General features: G+C 41.1%; 1 protein-coding gene across 7 annotated transcripts in view; it reads right to left on the reverse strand.

Annotated features, from left to right (window-relative positions):
• The window catches only part of LOC115006189 (phosphofurin acidic cluster sorting protein 1-like), a 28,210-nt gene that overhangs the window by 2,045 nt on the left and 3,353 nt on the right, over positions 1 to 22,812 (reverse strand). For 3 of the 7 annotated variants that reach the window (XR_003832035.1, XR_003832034.1, XM_029428289.1), the window contains exons 2-19: positions 20,512 to 20,599; positions 20,005 to 20,094; positions 19,784 to 19,909; positions 19,254 to 19,416; positions 18,327 to 18,418; positions 17,918 to 18,001; positions 17,434 to 17,493; positions 16,386 to 16,537; positions 12,529 to 12,613; positions 11,595 to 11,681; positions 11,151 to 11,215; positions 10,716 to 10,848; positions 9,925 to 10,029; positions 8,687 to 8,787; positions 8,297 to 8,451; positions 5,503 to 5,613; positions 4,427 to 4,529; positions 1,648 to 1,690 (exon numbers count right to left, since the gene is read on the reverse strand). Coding sequence is in view for 3 of the 7 variants with exons in the window: in XM_029428289.1 (XP_029284149.1) it covers positions 1,648 to 1,690; positions 4,427 to 4,529; positions 5,503 to 5,613; positions 8,297 to 8,451; positions 8,687 to 8,787; positions 9,925 to 10,029; positions 10,716 to 10,848; positions 11,151 to 11,215; positions 11,595 to 11,681; positions 12,529 to 12,613; positions 16,386 to 16,537; positions 17,434 to 17,493; positions 17,918 to 18,001; positions 18,327 to 18,418; positions 19,254 to 19,416; positions 19,784 to 19,909; positions 20,005 to 20,094; positions 20,512 to 20,599 (1,843 nt within the window). In the remaining 4 variants the exon portion in view is untranslated. Of the gene's footprint in view, positions 1 to 1,647; positions 1,691 to 4,361; positions 4,530 to 5,502; positions 5,614 to 8,296; positions 8,452 to 8,686; positions 8,788 to 9,924; positions 10,030 to 10,715; positions 10,849 to 11,150; positions 11,216 to 11,594; positions 11,682 to 12,528; positions 12,614 to 16,385; positions 16,538 to 17,433; positions 17,494 to 17,917; positions 18,002 to 18,326; positions 18,419 to 19,253; positions 19,417 to 19,783; positions 20,095 to 20,511; positions 20,600 to 22,812 lie in introns of all 7 variants that reach the window. The other 4 variants (XR_003832037.1, XR_003832036.1, XM_029428290.1 and 1 more) reach the window with 3 other exon arrangements.

Genomic DNA, 22,812 nt, shown 5'->3' on the forward strand with positions numbered 1-22,812 from the left:
AAGAAAACTGAAAAAAAACTGAAGAAAACTGAAGAAAACTGAAAAAAAACTGAAGAAAACTGAAGAAAACTGAAGAAAAGTGAGAAAAACTGAAGAAAACTGAAGAAAACTGAAAAAAACTGAAGAAAACTGAAGAAAACTGAAAAAAACTGAAAAAAACTGAAAAAAACTGAAGAAAACTGAAAAAAACTGAAGAAGACTGAAGAAGACTGAAGAAGACTGAAGAAGACTAAAGAAAACTGAAGAAGACTGAAGAAGACTGAAAAAAACAGAAGAAGACTGAAGAAAACTGAAGAAGACCGAAGAAGACTGAAGAAGACTAAAGAAAACTGAAGAAGACTGAAGAAGACTGAAAAAAACTGAAGAAGACTGAAGAAGACTGAAGAAAACTGAAGAAGACTGAAGAAGACTGAAGATCACTGAAAAAGACTGAAGAAGACTGAAGAAGACTGAAGAAGACTGAAAAAAACTGAAGAAGACTGAAGAAGACTGAAGAAGACTGAAAAAAACTGAAGAAGACTGAAGAAGACTGAAGAAGACTGAAAAAAACTGAAGACTGAAGAAGACTGAAGAAAACTGAAGACGACTGAAGAAGACTGAGGAAGACTGAAGAAAACTGAAGAAGACTGAAGAAGACTGAAGAAGACTGAAGAAGACTGAAAAAAACTGAAGAAGACTGAAGAAAACTGAAGACTGAAGAAAACTGAAGACGACTGAAGAAGACTGAGGAAGACTGAAGAAAACTGAAGAAGACTGAGGAAGACTGAAGAAAACTGAAGAAGACTGAAGAAGACTGAAGAAAACTGAAGACGACTGAAGAAGACTGAGGAAGACTGAAGAAGACTGAAGAAAACTAAAGAAAACTGAAGAAGACTGAAGAAAACTGAAGACGACTGAAGAAGACTGAAGAAGACTGAAGAAAACTGAAGACGACTGAGGAAGACTGAAGAAAACAGAAGAAAACTGAAGAAAACTGAAGAAGACTGAAGAAGACTGAAGACGACTGAAGAAAACTGAAGACGACTGAAGAAAACTGAAGAAGACTGAAGAAAACTGAAGAAGACTGAAGAAGACTGAAGAAAACTGAAGAAGACTGAAGAAGACTGAAGAAGACTGAAGACGACTGAAGAAGACTGAAGAAGACTGAAGAAAACTGAAGAAGACTGAAGAAGACTGAAGAAGACTGAAGAAGACTGAAGAAAACTGAAGACGACTGAAGAAAACTGAAGACGACTGAAGAAGACTGAAGAAGACTGAAGAAAACTGAAGACGACTGAAGAAGACTGAAGAAGACTGAAGAAAACAGAAGAAAACTGAAGAAGACTGAAGAAAACTGAAGAAGACTGAAGAAGACTGAAGAAAACTGAAGACGACTGAAGAAGACTGAAGAAGACTGAAGAAAACAGAAGAAAACTGAAGAAGACTGAAGAAAACTGAAGACGACTGAAAAAGACTAAAGAAGACTGAAGAAAACAGAAGAAAACTGAAGAAGACTGAAGAAAACTGAAGAAGACTGAAGAAGACTGAAGAAACTGAAGAAGACTGAAGAAGACTGAAGAAAACTGAAGAAGACTGAAGAAGACTGACATTTGTATTTTTAAATTTGTATTCTTATTTAAGATATAAACAGGAAGAAGTTTTTCTTACCCCAATAAAAGGAACAAACTTCTGGCAGGAATCGTCGTCGGGGCTGCAGAAGAAGTTCAGAATGTGAAACATGAAATATGAATCTGCTGCAATCTAACAGGTTTCTGTTACACTGCGGTTCCTCTTGTGCCCACTAGATGCTGCTGTGGGCAACTTTGCACTGAAGGGACTGTGAAAACTACAAATACAAAGTGATCATTAGTTGTGAGCAGATGGCTGAAGACATGAAGACATGGAGACATGAAGACGTGGAGACATGGAGACGTGAAGACGTGGAAACATGGAGACGTGGAGACGTGGAGACATGGAGACGTGGAGACATGAAGACATGGAGACATGGAGACATGAAGATATGGAGACATTGAGACGTGAAGACATGGAGACATGGAGACATGGAGACATGGAGACATGGAGACATGAAGACGTGGAGACGTAAAGACGTGAAGACGTGGAGACATGGAGACGTGAAGACGTGGAGACGTGAAGACGTGGAGACTCGTAAACGCGGAGACGCGGAAATGCGGAGACATGAAGACATGAAGACATGGAGAAGGTTTTTACTTCTACAGCACGAAATCACAACTTTGCTACAAAGCCTTAAAAACGGCTTCTGCTGAAATCAATGAAGCGTCAGTTAAATGTAATGAACTGTAATGTAATGAACTGTAATGTAATGTAATGAACTGTAATGTAATGTAATGTAATGTAATGTAATGAACTGTAATGTAATGAACTGTAATGTAATGTAATGAACTGTAATGTAATGAACTGTAATGTAATGTAATGTAATGAACTGTAATGTAATGAACTGTAATGTAATGTAATGTAATGAACTGTAATGTAATGTAATGTAATGAACTGTAATGTTATGAACTGTAATGTAATGAACTGTAATGTAATGTAATGAACTGTAATGTAATGTAATGTAATGAACTGTAATGTTATGAACTGTAATGTAATGAACTGTAATGTAATGTAATGTAATGTAATGAACTGTAATGTAATGTAATGAACTGTAATGTAATGAACTGTAAGGAACTGTAATGTAATGTAATGAACTGTAATGTAATGAACTGTAATGTAATGAACTGTAATGTAATGTAATGTAATGTAATGAACTGTAATGTAATCTTATGAACTGTAATGTAATGAACTGTAATGTAATGAACTGTAATGTAATGTAATGTAATGAACTGTAATGTAATGAACTGTAATGTAATGAACTGTAATGTAATGTAATGTAATGTAATGAACTGTAATGTAATGAACTGTAATGTAATGAACTGTAATGTAATGTAATGAACTGTAATGTAATGTAATGTAATGTAATGTAATGAACTGTAATGTAATGTTATGAACTGTAATGTAATGTAATGTAATGAACTGTAATGTAATCTTATGAACTGTAATGTAATGAACTGTAATGTAATGAACTGTAATGTAATGAACTGTAATGTAATGTAATGTAATGAACTGTAATGTAATGTTATGAACTGTAATGTAATGTAATGTAATGTAATGAACTGTAATGTAATGTAATGTAATGTAATGAACTGTAATGTAATGAACTGTAATGTAATGAACTGTAATGTAATGTTATGAACTGTAATGTAATAAACTGTAATGTAATGAACTGAAATGTAATGAACTGTAATGTAATGAACTGTAATGTAATGTAATGAACTGTAATGTAATGAACTGTAATGTAATGTAATGTAATGAACTGTAATGTAATGTAATGAACTGTAATGTAATGTACTGTAATGAACTGTAATGTAATGTAATGAACTGTAATGTAATGTAATGAACTGTAATGTAACTGTAATGTAATGTAATGTAATGGACTGTAATGTAATGTTATGAACTGTAATGTAATGAACTGTAATGTAATGTAATGTAATGTAATGAACTGTAATGTAATGTAATGTAATGGACTGTAATGTAATGTTATGAACTGTAATGTAATGAACTGTAATGTAATGTAATGTAATGTAATGAACTGTAATGTAATGTAATGAACTGTAATGTAATGAACTGTAATGTAATGTAATGTAATGAACTGTAATGTAATGTAATGAACTGTAATGTAATGAACTGTAATGTAATGAACTGTAATGTAATGTAATGAACTGTAATGTAATGAACTGTAATGTAATGTAATGAACTGTAATGTAATGAACTGTAATGTAATGTAATGAACTGTAATGTAATGAACTGTAATGTAATGAACTGTAATGTAATGTAATGAACTGTAATGTAATGAACTGTAATGTAATGTAATGTAATGAACTGTAATGTAATGTTATGAACTGTAATGTAATGTAATGTAATGAACTGTAATGTAATGTTATGAACTGTAATGTAATGTAATGTAATGAACTGTAATGTAATGTAATGAACTGTAATGTAATGTAATGTAATGTAATGAACTGTAATGTAATGTTATGAACTGTAATGTAATGTAATGTAATGAACTGTAATGTAATGTAATGAACTGTAATGTAATGAACTGTAATGTAATGTAATGAACTGTAATGTAATGAACTGTAATGTAATGTAATGTAATGAACTGTAATGTAATGTAATGAACTGTAATGTAATGTAATGAACTGTAATGTAATGTAATGAATCTTATCTTTGAGTCTTTAACGTCAACACTCTTCACTCTGTTCATAATGAGTTCGTTTTAATGTTTTAGGTTTAAATTCTCTTACACATTGATCCTGTAATGAAAGTTCCTTGAGGTGGTTTGAGGTCTGACCCTCACAAAGAAAAGTACCTCTTGTGTTTGCAGGTCAGCATGGCCTCTGAGATGGGACACAGGTGAGAAACATCAGCTCCGCTCAGATACTGAGACACTCGCCCTGCTACACCCACAGCGTCTGTCCAACAGAGAGCACGTGTTCACATGACACACGCTGCGTTTCCACTACAGGGCACGGCTCCACTCCACTCGCTCTTTTTTCGTTTTCCTTCAGGAAAAGTTGTGGATGGTACCTGGTACTGGTTTTAGTATCAGCCGAGGTGGCAGGCGAGCTGAGCCGAGACTAAAAGGTGACGTAAAACTCTGCAAGCCTCTGATTGGTCAGAGACAATCATCACTCGCGCGTCACTGGATGTCCTGCACAAAACTCCTCCGTGCACCACGACTTGCAATTGAGGAAGTGCAGTGGTGAAAGGTGTGGTTCAAGCTACGAACAGCTGATCAGCCCGCCTTCACTGAGCGGGTGCCATCTGCAGCGGAAAACAACATTCTGAAACGTACCTGGTAAAGTGAGTCGAGTCGAGTCGAGCCGAGCCGAGCCGTGCCACGCGGTTTGAACGCAGCCCAAGTGTTCATCATCAACATTTACATACAGGCATCAGGCATCAAAAAGGTTCAACCCCTTAATATGCAGATGAGACATTCTCTTATTAAATTTGTGCTAATTTGCTACATTTCCAGATAGAAAAGTGAACTTTGGATAAAGCAGGTTCAACGTTCTCAGTACTACAGATACACTTCATTTAACACCAACCCTGAACTAGTGTCCCCTGTTATATTTAGAGAATGAAAAAAAGAACAATTTGAAACGGGTATTAATTGTGAATCAAAATGTGAGATTCCCAATCTTTTTTGTTGTGCTGCTAAAACACCCACAATCCTCTGCACAGAGCGTTTCCTGTCCCCCGATTTGGAAACAAGGAAAATATCCAAGTAAACTTTCAGTTATTTCACCAGTTTCTCAACAAATTAGAGACAAAAGAAACTACACTGCATCTTTCACTTTGAGAAGCATTCGCGTCGTTTCAAACACAATGAGTGCAACCGACATGTTTGTGACAGTGGCATTAAAGGCCAGAGGTCAGTCGTACCAAGAGGAGGAGACTCCAGACGTCCGAACAGCTCCCTCCAGCCGGCGTCCATGAACAGGCTGTTGAACTTATTGTCCAGGGTGGCCAGGTACTTGGCCAGCGGGTGGGCTCCTGGTGAGGTGATAGTAAACATGGAGCATCATGGGAAGGGTCATGGCGAGCTGGTTTACGTGTCAGAAGATAAGTGGCTGTGGTTGAGAATCCCACTGCATTTGCAATAACTTTACTAATAATAAAATGGACAGCGACAAACTCAATGTTTGGTTTAGTTTGTTGACATTTCAGTCTTATCACAGGTTCATAAAGACAATCTTCATTAGAAACACTGAATTATTTTGCTGTTACAATGAAACATCAATACTAGCAGGAAGAGTTAAAAATAGACACAAATATAAAATTGCAATGATACCTGAGCTAAAAACTTATATCTCAATTCTGACCGGTCCTGAGACCAGAGGGTCCTGAGACCAGAGGGTCCTGAGACTAGAGAGTCCTGACACCAGAGGGTCCTGAGACCAGAGGGTCCTGAGACTAAGGTCCTGAAACCAGAGGGTCCTGAGACTAGAGGGTCCTGAGATCAAGGTCCTGAAACCAGAGGGTCCTGAGACTAGAGGGTTGTGAGACCAAGGTCCTGAGACCAGAGGGCCCTGAGACTAGAGGGTCCTGAAACCAGAGGGTCTTGATACCAGAGGGTACTGAGACCAGGGTCCTAAGACCAGAGGGTTCTGAGACCAGAGGGTCCTGAGACTAGAGGGTCCTGAGACCAGAGGGTCCTGAGACTAGAAGGTCCTGATACCAGAGGTTACTGAGACCAGGGTCCTAACACCAGAGGGTTCTGAGACTAGAGGGTCCTGATACCAGAGGGTCCTGAGACTAGAGGGTCCTGAGACCAGAGGGTCCTGAGACCAGAGGGTCCTGAGACTAGAGGGTCCTGAGACTAGAGGGTCGTGAGACCAAGGTCCTGAGACTAGACGGCCCTAAGACTAGAGGGTCCTGAAACCAGAGGGTCTTGATACCAGAGGGTACTGAGACCAGGGTCCTAACACCAAAGGGTTCTGAGACCAGAGGGTCCTGAGACTAGAGGGTCCTGATACCAGAGGTTACTGAGACCAGGGTCCTAACACCAGAGGGTTCTGAGACTAGAGGGTCCTGATACCAGAGGATCCTGAGACTATAGGGTCCTGATACCAGAGGGTCCTGAGACCAGAGGGTCCTGAGACCAGAGGGTCCTGAGACTAGAGGGTCGTGAGACCAAGGTCCTGAGACCAGACGGCCCTAAGACTAGAGGGTGCTGAAACCAGAGGGTCTTGATACCAGAGGGTACTGAGACCAGGGTCCTAACACCAGAGGGTTCTGAGACCAGAGGGTCCTGAGACTAGAGGGTCCTGAGACCAGAGAGTCCTGAGACTAGAGGGTCCTAACACCAGAGGGTTCTGAGACTAGAGGGTCCTGATACCAGAGGGTCCTGAGACCAGAGAGTCCTGAGTCTAGAAGGTCCTGATACCAGAGGGTCCTGAGACTAGAGGGTCCTGAGACTAGAGGGTCGTGAGACTAGAGGGTCCTGATACCAAGGTCCTGAGACCAGACGGCCCTAAGACTAGAGGGTCCTGAAACCAGAGGGTCTTGATACCAGAGGGTACTGAGACCAGGGTCCTAACACCAGAGGGTTCTGAGACCAGAGGGTCCTGAGACTAGAGGGTCCTGATACCAGAGGTTACTGAGACCAGGGTCCTAACACCAGAGGGTTCTGAGACTAGAGGGTCCTGATACCAGAGGGTCCTGAGACTATAGGGTCCTGATACCAGAGGGTCCTGAGACCAGAGGGTCCTGAGACCAGAGGGTCCTGAGACTAGAGGGTCCTGAGACTAGAGGGTCGTGAGACCAAGGTCCTGAGACCAGACGGCCCTAAGACTAGAGGGTCCTGAAACCAGAGGGTCTTGATACCAGAGAGTACTGAGACCAGGGTCCTAACACCAGAGGGTTCTGAGACCAGAGGGTCCTGAGACTAGAGGGTCCTGAGACCAGAGGGTCCTGAGACAAGAGGGTCCTAACACCAGAGGGTTCTGAGACTAGAGGGTCCTGATACCAGAGGGTCCTGAGACTATAGGGTCCTGAGACCAGAGAGTCCTGAGTCTAGAAGGTCCTGATACCAAAGGGTCCTGAGACTAGAGGGTCCTGAGACTAGAGGGTCATGAGACCAAGGTCCTGAGACCAGAGGGCCCTGAGACTAGAGGGTCCTGAAACCAGAGGGTCTTGATACCAGAGGGTACTGAGACCAGGGTCCTAACACCAGTGGGTTCTGAGACCAGAGGGTCCTGAGACTAGAGGGTCCTGAGACCAGAGGGTCCTGAGACTAGAGGGTCCTGAGACTAGAGGGTCCTGATACCAGAGGCTACTGAGACCAGGGTCCTAACACCAGAGGGTTCTGAGACTAGAGGGTCCTGAGACCAGAGGGTCCTGATACCAGAGGGTACTGAGACCAGGGTCCTAACACCAGAGGGTCCTGAGACCAGAGGGTCCTGAGACCAGAGGGTCATGAGACTAGGGGCTGGTCCTGAGACCATTAACTCTGATGGGAGAAGTGAACGTGAACACAGATTATTAACGATTCTTTTGGCCCATGGTCACCAAAGTAAATATTGGACACATTTCTCACATTATGTCGTCTCCTCTGCTACAGGATGGTCCAGTGTTCCCTACGCTAAAGGAGATAAGAGAGGAAGCATTGAAGCAGCTTTCTTTTCCCCGTTCTCATCCTGGCTGCCACTCAGATTCTTCATGCATGCAGACGTACCGATAGGCAGGATGAGGAAGCGGACGTAGCTCAGCCAATCGGTCGTCTTGCTGGCCAGCTGCTCCACAAAGCAGCAGAGGACGGTGCTTAGGTAGCTTTGGTCTCCGCCCACCGCCACCTTCACGGCGGGCGGCGTCTGGGCATTACAGTTACAGCTAGAAAACACATTTAAATCGTTAAATATATTTACACACGACTAATACGATTGATCGGAGCAGCTTCTACCGGCACTATGACTCAAGGCTCGATATGTTTCCTTCGTATTATTTAATATGTTTTGTGGTGAACATGGACAGGATGTAGCAGGAAAGGCTCCACCTGAAGTATCAGTGTAACTCTGCGGATCATCAAAGTGTTTATGAGGAAAAGTGCAGATCAGCTGATTCTTACAATCTCTGGATCCGGCTGATGATGGCGCTGAAGGCGGCCTGAACATCCGCCGCTGAGACGGTGCAGACGATTGGTTGATCGAAGAGAAGCTCCGACAGATACTGAAGAGCGAAAGAAGAGACATGATGTTCATACAAATATTATATTATGTTTAAATATTGAACGTATACAGATACGAGTGAAATCTGATCAACAGGTTTTAATTGTCTTATTATTAAGGCTCTCAAAGTTATCGCGATAACAACGCAAAATAACTAGCGAACAATGGATAAAGAAAAAAATATTTTGAATGGAGAGTTCTGGTTCTGGTTCTGTCGACAAGACTAAAGTTTCTGTGGAGCTGACTGACCACCGGAGTACAACTGTCATAAATACCATTATATATATATATATAATATATATATATATATATATATATATTTATATATATATGTATGTATTAGTGCTGTCAAGCGATTACATTTTTTAAATCTAATTAATTACAAGCTTTGTAATTAATTAATCTAAATGAATCTGAATTAATCTCATATATCAATATTTGCAGTCAGAAGCATTTCAAAATATTCAAATGTCTTTTGGAAGATGAATCAATGAGTAGCATTATAAACTGTCAACCTGTCTTTTATTTCTATACTATTTCTCCAATATCTTGTTATCCACAATTATCTTAGACCAGGGGTCTTCAACGTTTTTCAGGCCAAGGACCCCAAACTGGTGTAGCGTGGTGCAGGGACCCCCTACTGTATCTATTGTACAGAAGAGGCTTTAAGAGGTCTGTGCGACCTGGGGAGGAGTAATTTTAGTTACCCCCTCTCCTTTCGTCCACTCTGTCTGACTGTAGGTGTGTGTCGCCACCCTTCGCAAAGGTCGCGGACCCCCTGTTGAAGACCTATGTCTTAGACAACACAGACCAACAGTTTGACTGTTGTGTCATTTAAAATCTACCATAGTATATATATATATCTTTATAAAACGGACATGTCAAATCAAGCAATCTGATTGGTTCTTAGCCGTGATATAATGAGCGTACATCACGGGTAGAATTGTAGTTACTTTTCACAACAAGTCAGTATCCCTCCACGTCTGAGAAAAAGCTACAACCGTTACAGCTGTTAAAATCAAAATGAACGCACTAATTTGACAGCCCTAATATATATAAATATATAGGTATGACTGCATTTATATTTTGGAACATAATGGGGTGAAGTTTCCCTTTAAATGTGAAAGAGAGGACAGACCTGTCCCTGCCAGTCCGTGGTGTTGATCAGGACGATGGAATCAGGAATCTGATCCTCAGAGAACAGGATGTGGTTCAGCTGATCCAGGACCGACTTCCTGGCAACCTGAGGAAGAAATCCCACAAACATAGATCAGTGTGTGAATGTGTGGACACACAATGTTACACATAATAACATTAATATCATTGATTAGTTTGTAGACAGACGAGACACGACAAGCAAAAACATAATTTCATGCTCTGGTCATTTTTAGATTTTAGGATATTCTGCTTCCTTAACTGGTCTTCTTCAGACGAGAGGAGCATGAGAACATCAGAGTGTGTGTTTGTAACTGTGTGTGTAGATGTAAACTCTCCACAGCTACATTACATAATGCCTCATGTACATATTAAACACTTGTAATATAAACTTGTGTTGATGTGAGTCATGAAGTGGGGAAGCTTCATGATATCTGTTAGTTACATGTTTGACCCTGTTCACCTGTAGTGTGTACAACATGTATGACTCTGTTCACCTGTAGTGTGTACAACATGTATGACTCTGTTCACCTGTAGTGTGTACAACATGTATGACCCTGTTCACCTGTAGTGTGTACAACATGTATGACTCTGTTCACCTGTAGTGTGTACAACATGTATGACTCTGTTCACCTGTAGTGTGTACAACATGTATGACTCTGTTCACCTGTAGTGTGTACAACATGTATGACTCTGTTCACCTGTAGTGTGTACAACATGTATGACCCTGTTCACCTGTAGTGTGTACAACATGTATCTGTCTGTCTGTCTCACCTGTGGAGGAGGTATCCTGTAGTCAGACGACGTCTCACTGTCGACGCTGCTGGTTCTGTCTGTCCCTCTAGAGTTCTGTCTGTCCTTCATGGCGGCACTCCAAGGATGGCGAGAGAGCTGACTTCCTGTCTTACTGCAGAGAGAGCAGACAGACACAATCTCCATCTCCTTCCATTAGTGCCAAACCCTTAATCCAATCCAGAAGAGCGTGAGGAATTTATCTACCATGTGTTAACTTAAGTGAGGTGAAATTTGTCAACTAAAGAAAACTAAATTCAGTCGACTTCAACTTGCAAAATTTCTGAATTTCCATTGAGGAGCGACGAGGAGGAAACACAGCCGTGTTTTAGTCTGCACAAACATACACTGGTGTGTGTGTGTGTGTGTGTGTGTGTGTGTGTGTGTGTGTGTGTGTGTGTGTGTGTGTGTGTGTACCTCGGTGACATGTGGGATTCAGTTTTACAGAGCTTGGCAGCCGGTCCTGCCTCATCCTGAACTTCCTGTGGAGAGAAGAAGAAGGAGAGTGGGTGTGTGTGTGTGTGTGTGTACATTCAGTAACATTCTCTTAAATGTTCTATTAATTTTATGTTAAGAGCAAAAAGAAGTGACGTCCAGATGTCTCTCCTGCAGCTGAGCAGAGACAGCTCAGTCCTGGTGTTACAGGAAACTCAAAAAGAAGAGCAGCATGTTTATAGTCTTAACTGAGATCAATGGACCAAAAGTACTTATTTATTAATATAATGATTATAGTTACTCCAACACATGAAATAATTCAATCTGATTACAGGATATTCATGAGGTTTTTTATGTTCCTCACATTTAAAACTTGTGTTTGTTTTTACATATCTGTGCCGTGTTTGTGTCTGTGTGCACACTCACCCCGGGGCCGGCCTTATCTCCTTTACACTCATCAGGGAATCTGGGCCCCTGAGCTCCAGGACTCCCTGGAGACTGCAGCTCTGCATCCTGTTAACAACAAGTTGAGGGCAGTTACACATTCTGACCAACAGAGAGCTGTTACACATTCTGACCAGCAGAGAGCAGTTACACACTGACCTACAGAGAGCAGTTACACACTGACCTACAGAGAGCAGTTACACAGTCTGACCAGCAGAGAGCAGTTACACACTGACCTACAGAGAGCAGTTACACAGTCTGACCAGCAGAGAGCAGTTACACACTCTGACCAGCAGAGAGCAGTTACACACTCTGACCAGCAGAGAGCAGTTACACACTCTGACCAGCAGAGAGCAGTTACACACTCTGACCTGCAGAGAGCAGTTACACACTCTGACCTGCAGAGAGCAGTTACACAGTCTGACCAGCAGAGAGCAGTTACACACTCTGACCTGCAGAGAGCAGTTACACACTCTGACCTGCAGAGAGCAGTTACACAGTCTGACCAGCAGAGAGCAGTTACACACTCTGACCTGCAGAGAGCAGTTACACACTCTGACCTGCAGAGAGCAGTTACACAGTCTGACCTGCAGAGAGCAGTTACACAGTCTGACCAGCAGAGAGCAGTTACACAGTCTGACCAGCAGAGAGCAGTTACACACTCTGACCTGCAGAGAGCAGTTACACACTCTGACCTGCAGAGAGCAGTTACACACTCTGACCAGCAGAGAGCAGTTACACACTGTTCACAGTTCAAGTTTTAACATTAGAATCAACATATTCAGTAAAACATACAGAATACACCAAAAAGATTTTAAGGAATAGATACATTCAAAGTCTGAGTTTTAATTCTCTAAAGTATCATCACGTTATTAGTACCAGTTTAATACTCGCTCAGTCTGTATCAGCTACTCACAGCTGCAGTTTCTTCTCCATGTTGGCCCCTCTGACTCCCAATATCAGTCTGAGAGATCGAATGAGAAATCCCGTCAAAGAAAGGCCTGTTGGTTAGACACCAGCGGTGAGGCTTCTTTACAACAACAACAGCAGGTTTAGTGTTCCCAACATGAGCTGTGAGTCCACATCCAGTTTTAAAGGGTAACTTCAGTATTTCACAACCAGTCAAGTTGCAGTTTACATCCCTGTCTGTCCACAATGTCCCCACATCATCATTTTATCCTGTTAGATTTATTTGTGAAATTGTCACAATGAAGTTGGAGGAATGACTTCACTACTGAGGAGATGGACTATCAGAGGAGCCTGAAGGCAGCACTGATCTTGACGCAGGTCTGCGCTGTGCGAGATATTATTTTAAATATAATATATTAAATTAAATGTGGGCTCTTAAACATCAGATCTTTATCAACGAAAGCTGGATTGGTAAATGATTTAATATCAGATAATAAGATTGATTTATTTTGTCTCACTGAAACCTGAGACATGAAGAATATGTCAGTCTAAATGAATCCGCTCCACCTGGTCATATTAATACTCACATTCCTCGAGGTACTGGCCGAGGAGGTGGAGTTGCGGCCATATTTGACTCAAACCTCTTGATCAATCCTAAGCCTAAACTAAACTATAACTCTTTTGAAAGCCTTGTTCTTACGCTCTCAAACCCAACATGGAAACAATAAAGCCAGTTTTATTAGTTACTGTGTACCGCCCTCCTGGTCCGTATTCTGAAGTTCTATCTGAACTCTCAGAACTTTTATCAAGTTTAGTCCTTAAAACAGATAAAGTGATTATTGTAGGTGACTTTAATATTCATGTGGATGTTGATAGTGAGCATTAATAATGCATTTATCTCAATATTAGATTCAATTGGGTTCAGTCAGAATGTACATGTTTAAACCACACTCTGGACCTTGTTCTGGGATATGGTGTTGAAATTGAAAGTTTATTAGTGTGTCCACATAATCCTCTTTTATCAGACCATTTTAATAACTTCTGAAGTCCTGTTACTGGACTACAAGCCAGCAGGCAGAACATCCTACGCTCGATGTTTATCTGAAAGTGCTGTGACTAAATTTAAGGAAGTGATTCCATCAGCACTTAATTCAATACCAGGACTCAATATCAATATAACGGAGGACTCCAATGCTAACTTTAGTCCCTCACAAATTAATCATCTTGTTGATAGCGCTGCAGCCTCACTGCGAATAACACTCGACTCTGTCGCTCCTCTAAAGAAGAAGATCATGAAACAGAAAAAGAAAGCTCCGGCTTAATTTACAAATCCACAAACTAAAACAAAAGTCGAGAAATCTTGAAAGTAAATGGCGTTCCACTAAACTGGAAGAATCTCGTGTAGTCTGGTTAGATCATCTTAAAACGTATAAGAAGGCTCTCCGTAATGCCAGAGCAGCTTATTACTCTTCCTTAACAGAAGAACATAAGAACAACCCCAGGTTTCTGTTCAGCACTGAGGCTGACAGAGAGCCACAGCTCTACAGAGCCTTCTGTTCCTATATCTCTCAGTAGTGACGACTTCATGAGCTTCTTTAACCATAAAATTATAATTATTAGAGACAAAATTAATCTCCTCCTGACCTCAATTGGTAATGACTTAACTTCAACTGTTGGAATTTTAAAAACATCTGTAACTCCTGAAATATATCTAGACTGTTTTACTCCAATCAACCTTAACCAACTAACTTCAACAATCTCATCGTCTAAACCATCAACCTGTCTTTTAGACCCGATTCCAACTAAACTGTTTAAAGAAGTTTTACCCTTAATTAACACTTCGTTATTAAATATGATCAACCTGTCTTTATTATCTGGCTACGTACCAAAATCCTTTAAAGTAGCTTTAATAAAACCACTTCTTAAAAAGCCTAGTCTTGATCCAGAGGTTTTAGCCAACTATAGGCCGATATCTAACCTTCCCTTTCTCGCTGAGATCCTCGAGAAAGCAGTCGCAAAACAGTTGTGTGACTTTTTACATAATAATAGTTTATTTGAGGTTTTTCAATCTGGATTTAGACTTCATCATAGCACAGAGACGGCACTGGTGAAAGTTACCAATGACCTTCTATTGGCATCAGACAAAGGACTTGTCTCTGTTCTTGTCTTGTTAGACCTCAGTGCTGCTTTCCACACTGTTGATCAGGACATTCTACTACAGAGACTGGAACATTGTGTTGGCATAAAAGGAACCGCACTAAGCTGGTTCAAGTCCTATTTATCTGAGCGATCTCAGTTTGTACTTGTTAACGATAAATCCTCCATGACAGCCAAAGTCAGTCTTGGAGTTCCGCAGGGTTCTGTACTTGGACCGATTCTATTCACCTTATATATGCTTCCTTTGGGCAATATTATAAGGAACCACTCTATAAACTTTCATTGTTATGCAGATGATACCCAATTATATCTATCAATTAAACCAGACGAAACCAATCAATTGGCTAAACTTCAAGCCTTAAGGACGTAAAAACTTGGATGTCTAGCAACTTCTTGATGTTAAACACAGACAAAACTGAAGTTATTATACTTGGCCCTAAACGCCTCCGAAACGCATTTTCTAATGACATAGAAGCTCTGGATGACATTAACTTGGCCTCCAGCACCACCGTAAGGAATCTTGGCGTCATCTTTGATCAAGATCTGTCGTTTAACTCCCACATAAAACAAATCTCAAGGACTGCCTTCTTTCATCTACGTAACATTGCAAAAATAACATCCTGTCTCAAAATGATGCAGAGAAACTAGTCCATGCATTTGTTACTTCAAGGTTGGATTACTGCAACTCTTTGTTATCAGGTTGTCCCAAAAAGTCTCTTAAGACTCTTCAGTTGATCCAAAATGCAGCGGCACGTGTATTGACAAGAACAAGGAAACGGGATCATATTACTCCTGTATTAGCTGCTCTGCACTGGCTCCCGGTAAAATACAGAATAGAATTCAAAATCCTTCTCCTGACTTACAAATCAATTAATGGTCAGGCTCCAGCATATCTTAAAGATCTCATAGTACCTTATAAACCAACTAGAGCATTACGCTCCCAGACTGCAGGGTTACTTGTGGTTCCTAGAGTCTCTAAGAGTACAATGGGAGCCAGAGCCTTCAGCTATCAAGCTCCTCTCCCATGGAACCAGCTTCCAGTTTGTGTTCGGGAGGCAGACACCCTCTCCACATTTAAGAGCAGGCTAAAGACTTTCCTTTTTGATAAAGCTTATAGTTAGGGCTGGCTCAGGTTTGCCCTGGATCAGCCCCTAGTTATGTTGCTATAGGCTTAGACTGCCGGGGGACACCTCCCTGCTCTCCTTCTCTTCCTCTCTCCTCCCCTCCCTCTCTTCTTCTCCCTCTCTATCTGTATGCATTTATGTAAATGTATGTTACTAACTCACCATCCGGGGTATCATCCCCAGAGTGTCTGTCTCTCATGTGGCAGGTTGCCACTGATAAAGTTTACGTCAGGATCATGAATCGTGACAGTGCCTGCTGACCTGGTCCTGCTGGACACCGGGAAGCCTTTTTGACATTTTCCTGGATTCATCCATACTTTCTATTTCTTTTTTTTCCAACACAACATAATTTCTGTCAAATGTTGTATTTGTACTATGTTGTTTATCCTGTACACACAACATCTATTGCACGTCTGTCCGTCCTGGGAGAGGGATCCCTCCTCAGTCTCTCCCTGAGGTTTCTTCCATTTTGTATAATTTGTGATATTGGGCTATACAAATAAATTTGATTTGATTTGATTTATTTGTCTTTAATATAAAGGAATGTGGATGTTGGACAACTGCCGTGTGTCTGCAGTCTGACCTTAGTTTGGGTTTGGGCGTGCTCAGGATGCTGTCGTTGTCGTCCAGCTCAGGGCCGCTGTCGCTCGGGTTGTAAATCTCCAGACTGTCGTACAGCAGGTCCAGGTCCTCCTCGGCCTCCTGACTGCGACCCACCGGGTCTGAGTCCAGAACCTGCAGCGGATCAGCCCAGAGTTACACGTGCAGTACGTGAAGTGATATTAACTGAAGGTTATTAAGATGTTGTTGCTCCAGCGTCACACAGATTATTATAATTATAACTGTACGCAATATTAAGTGTCCCGCGTCTTTGAAAGATGCATTCAAGACATTTGAATACCGATTAAAGCCTTTTGTTTAGATTCATAATGTTATGACTTTTCAAGGATTTGCTGCAGGGAATAGTTCAACATTTTGAGAAAATCTTATTTTCCTGCGTAAGGAAAAGTTAGATGAGAATTCCCACATTTGTGCATTAAATTTAAGAGTATAGGACGCGTGTGTGTGCGGGTTAAACCATTTAAGAGGAGCCGGGCTAGCTGTTTCCAGTCTTTATGCTAAGCTAGGCTAACCAGCTGTTGGTTGTAGCTTCATATTTAACGGATCACATGACAGTGGTGTCAATCTGAACATCTAATAATCTAAGAACTTTACTTTTTCATACACGTGTGTGTGTGTGTGCATGTTTTTATTTAATTAAGAACAAATGTGACGAGTAACATTTCCACCATTATTTCTTATCTGGATTTTGCAGCATTTCAGAGAAGTCTGATTTCTCCTAGTTTCTCCCGTAAATAAAGAACCAACCATCAGGTCGTGATGAACGTTTGTCGCGTCAAAGCGACTCCTCCGTAGTCCAGACCACTTCCTTCTTACCTTTCACAATAAAAGCCCTACAGATATATACTGTAACTGTTAACTAGAGAGAACTGAGATTCACTAAAATAGGGATGATGTCACTTTCATCTGGAGGAGCTGAACTAACGGTGTTGACAGTCAAAGAGTATGTTGCTGTTTCCTGTTTGACCTCTTAGTGTAAATCAACCTGAAACACGGCGTTGAGAACAAACCTCATCGGTCACTTTGAATCTTCTCAGCAGAGCCACAAACTTCTGTTTGAAGTTCGGTTGCTGAAGAAAGAAAGAAGAAAAGTGAGAAGCAGGTAAAAGATGTTTGTACAGTTTGTGGTCAAACATTATTGATCTGTGTGAACTACCACAGAACACCAGCAGCTCGTGTTTCAGTCTGATGCAGCGCGAGGAAGAACACGTCACATCGGGTCTGAACCACATCGCGGTTACACGAATGATGTTACACTTACTGAAACATGCGAGATAGGGCACCTGTGCTGCATTCATGGGATGTCGGAATAATCGTAAAAATAAGTTCCGACTGGGAAAAGTGTTTCAACGTGTGGTTTAAAAGTTCTGAGCAATAAAATACAAAACATCTTTGTTGATGAACACACCGAAGTCAGAAGAAGGACGAGGAGCACCTGAGTGGCGTCCTATATAATCAGTGTTTTGTGAATCAGCGGCTCTGATTGGTCCTCACCTGCGTCAGGGAGGCTGTTCGGATCATTGTCCTGCGAGTCTTCTTCGTCTTTCCCTGGACGTCGTCGTCATCATCATACAAGTCCTGAGGAGCAACAAGAGGAAATGTGCCAACAAACTCTTATAGAAACATGCTAACATATCAACATTTAAGTCTAATGTATCAATGAAATGTTTTTATGTTTTTATGCTAACATGACAACATGAACATTAGCATTTACAACATTCATTTACTCATTTATTGTTAGCATTTTGGTTACATGCTAAACATTAGGTTATCATTTCAAAATAAAGGCGCATCTTAAAGATGAAGATTTGTATCAATGTTTTAACTTTGATATTGGATCTTTGATATTAAATCGATGTATCGGTACAGCCCTGACTGACAGGTGTGCTGAGCTGTCAATCACCTGAGGCGGGACGGCATCATCACTTCCTTCCTGTTCGGAGGAGAAGCTGTCGTCATCGTCCTCCCAGTAGTTCTCCATGTCAGGAGAGCGGTCTGCCGCAAACACACAAACACCCGAAGTTCAGTCTCTAAATACCGCAGCGGACTTTATGTTACTTAAAGATAAATACATAAGTCAATAACACAAGTCCTGCAATACAAAACGTACTCAAGTGTTAAATGTAAACTGTAAAAGTACACAAACATTTGTACATGTTATATTATTGGATTGTTATTATTCAAGCAGCAGGTAAATATTGTAGTTTCATTCACGATGACAGAGCTTTGTGTTGTCAGGTGAATGTCGGACACGGACAGAATTGAGATCCAAACCTCACGTGGAGCTCCCGTTAGACGTTGTTGTGTCCAGGGGTGCGTTCCACTACGCACACTATCTCGATATTCAGTATAGCAGAAAAAAGATTTAGTTTGTCCTGATATAAAGTATGTTAAATGCAGTTTCCTAGAAATACCAGGATGTGCTGCATCCAGCACTGTGACCCACAATCCTTTGCACTGAGGATATATGAGCAAGAGGGTCAAAGTTCAAGGTTTGTTGTGACGCAGCAGTTTGCCCCAGTTGTCTGGACACTGCAGCAGGACGTACTTTATAGTGTGCAGAGCACTAAAGGTAAGAAGAAGCAGTCATGTGTCTTTAGTAGTCTATAGTGACAGACTGTATTATTCTGCAGGAGTTGTGTAACACTTTGTAAACAAATGTTTACTTCACTTCATCAGGACGAGTTTCTGTTCCTCTGATCAGTGAGGAGGTGGGAGTTCAACAGGAAGTGACAGATAAAGAGAGTTAGCCCCCCCCCTCCTCCCCCCCCTGGGGCCACATGATTTGTCCCGTATGTGTCGCGTTTACGCCGGCCGCTGCTCTCCTCACCTGAGGCCTTGCTCTTGTTGCCGTGGTGACCACTTGTGTCCTCCTGCTCGATTGGCTGGCTGCTTAGCGATTGGACGCTCAGCTCCACCACACGAGGCGAGGAGTCCTTCAGGTTGCCATGGAGACCGAGGATGTGGGCTCCGTCTGTCGGAAGCTGCATCACCTGGGACACACACACACACACACGATGCTGTCACTACATAAAGAATCATTCACGTGTTACAGTGTGACATAATACAGAATACAAGTTAAGATTTTAAAATGTTAACGTTATATTTATTTTTTGTTAGTGAGTATGTTCTGACTCCGTATTTTTGTATTTTAACTTTCTGTCTGCACAGGAAGTGAAAATACAAAATGATATTATTGATCAAATAGATTTTATGTCTGAGTGAAAAGATTGAATTCATGTTGATAAATCTGATACCAGACCAACAAAATAAAAATAATCTGGTTCAGTGATCGACAGCGAGGAATGTAAATAGTTATCCAGACGTTCAGGACTGTGTGTCGGGGACGGCCGCTTATACCTCGGACATGTTGATGACGCCCACTGCGAGGGTTTTGTAGCCCAGGATGGTCCGGTTCTTGTACCTCTTCCTCCTCTGCAGCATCACATGCAGACGGTTCACATCCCGCTTCAGGAAGTGAGGATACTAAAACAAACAGACAAAACTTTCCATCAGGGCAGAAATAAAAGCAGTGAAGTTAACTGAAAACAGCCAGCGGGTTAAAGATAACAATGTGTGACCTGCAGTGAGAAGGTGAGCTCCAGGTCCGTCTCAATCAGGCCGTCCGGAGGGAGAAGGTACTCGTTAGATCTCAAAGTCCGCTTCGAACCCTGAGAGACGAACATGAAGACGGACACGGGATCAGATCTTCAGTAATGTGATGAAGGATGTCAACCGGTGGAATACAGAGCACTGCAGGGACGTGTTTCTGTGTGCGACCCTGAAGGCATCTCTAGTTCCACTGACAGGATGTTTCATTACATTCTGGATTATTGCAGAAAATAATCTTGTAACAAACGTTTCTGATATGTACTCGTGTTGTTCAGCAGGAGTATTATACCTTTAAAGAAATAATTACGAATAAACTCAGTTCTTCTATAATCTGCAGCAGCATCATTTACATAAATCAGGTCAGACTCGTGCAGAAAACAGAAAGTAAAAATAGGTATTTTTCAACCAGAGCAGATACTGACAGGCAACACGGGAAACAAGACATCCTGCTGACTTATGTTCCTGCTTCTCCTCACCTGGATCTTAATAGCGATCACAACGGAGCAGAGCTCTTTGTCCAGCTCCTTTAAAACCCTCAGCCTCTTCAGAGTCAGACTGCACAGCCTGGAGACAACAAACCTCTTATCAGCGTAGTTATACACTCTCGTTATTACACTCTCGCTATTACACTCTCGCTATTACACTCTCGATATTACACTCTCTTTATACACTCTCGATATTACACTCTCACTATACACTCTCGCTATTACACTCTCGCACTCTCGTTATTACACTCTCGATATTACACTCTCACTATACACTCTCGCTATTACACTCTCTTTATACACTCTCGATATTACACTCTCACTATACACTCTCGCTATTACACTCTCGCTATTACACTCTCGCTATTACACTCTCGATATTACACTCTCTTTATACACTCTCACTATACACTCTCGCTATTACACTCTCGCACTCTCGTTATTACACTCTCGTTATTACACTCTCGCTATTACACTCTCACTATACACTCTCGCTATTACACTCTCGCTATTACACTCTCGCTATTACACTCTCTTTATACACTCTCGATATTACACTCTCACTATACACTCTCGCTATTACACTCTCGATATTACACTCTCTTTATACACTCTCGATATTACACTCTCACTATACACTCTCGCTATTACACTCTCACTATTACACTCTCGCTATTACACTCTCTTTATACACTCTCACTATACACTCTCGCTATTACACTCTCGCACTCTCGTTATTACACTCTCGTTATTACACTCTCGCTATTACACTCTCACTATACACTCTCGCTATTACACTCTCTTCATACACTCTCGATATTACACTCTCACTATACACTCTCGCTATTACACTCTCTTTATACACTCTCGTTATACACTCTCGTTATACACTCTCGTTATTACAATCTCGCTATTACACTCTCGTTATACACTCTCGCCATTACACTCTCGTTATTACACTTTCGTTATTACACTCTCGCTATTACACTTTCGTTATTACACTCTCTTTATACACTCTCGATATTACACTCTCACTATACACTCTCGCTATTACACTCTCGCTATTACACTCTCGTTATTACACTCTCTTTATTACACTCTCTTTATACACTCTCGTTATTACACTCTCACTATACACTCTCGCTATTACACTCTCGTTATTACACTCTCGTTATACACTCTCGTTATACACTCTCGTTATTACAATCTCGCTATTACACTCTCGTTATACACTCTCGCCATTACACTCTCATTATTACACTTTCGTTATTACACTCTCGCTATTACACTTTCGTTATTACACTCTCGTTATTACACTTTCGTTATTACACTCTCGCTATTACACTTTCGTTATTACACTCTCGTTATTACACTTTCGTTATTACACTCTCGTTATACACTCTCGCTATTACACTCTCGCAATCACAGTCTCGTTATAAACTCTTGTTATACACTCTCGTTATTACACTCTCGCTATTAGTCTCGTTATTACACTCTCGCTATTACACTCTCGCAATCACAGTCTCGTTATAAACTCTTGTTATACACTCTCGTTATTACACTCTCGTTATGACACTCTCGCTATTAGTCTCGTTACTACACTCGTTATTACACTTTCGTTATTACACTCTCATTATTACACTCTCGCTATTACATTCTCGCTATTACACTCTCGTTATTACACTTATTACAAAGAGACACAAAGGGACTACAAAGTGTTTGTGTTGTGTTTCAGTCCGCCTTCTACACAGCTGGTTGCAGGGGACTGTTGTCTTAAATTCCACTCATGTGATTCGTCTGTTTGTACTAAATGTTGTGCCAATCCATCTGGTAAATGGAGATATTTATTAAGTGAAAACTTTGACCTGCTGGTCTTTAGGGTTTATCTTCTGGACACAACAATGTTCATTTGTTGAAATTTTTAAAAAAAATCATTAAATGTTAACAGCAAAAGCTAAAACACACACTTTCATATCCAGAAGCACCAACCTCGTAACATTGACTGTAACTTAATTCTGACGATGTTACTTTCATAAAATTACAACTTTTTCCTGAAGATATTCAGCATTTATTCTTAAAATCTTTGAAATACTTTGTTATGTACGATACATTTTCAGATGAAGGTTTTTCTGAAATATATTAAAAGAGAGCCACATACTTAATAAGTTGTTTAGATATTTAAACATCTAGTCGCTTAACCGAACGACACCTGCTAATATTTGAGAAAACCAATGAGCCACAGACAGGAAGTGGGACATTGTGACGGACGCATAATTTATTGATAATACAAAT

This window comes from Cottoperca gobio, unplaced genomic scaffold (assembly GCF_900634415.1).
Source record: "Cottoperca gobio unplaced genomic scaffold, fCotGob3.1 fCotGob3_64arrow_ctg1, whole genome shotgun sequence".
In the NCBI taxonomy this organism is placed as follows: Eukaryota; Metazoa; Chordata; class Actinopteri; order Perciformes; family Bovichtidae; genus Cottoperca; species Cottoperca gobio.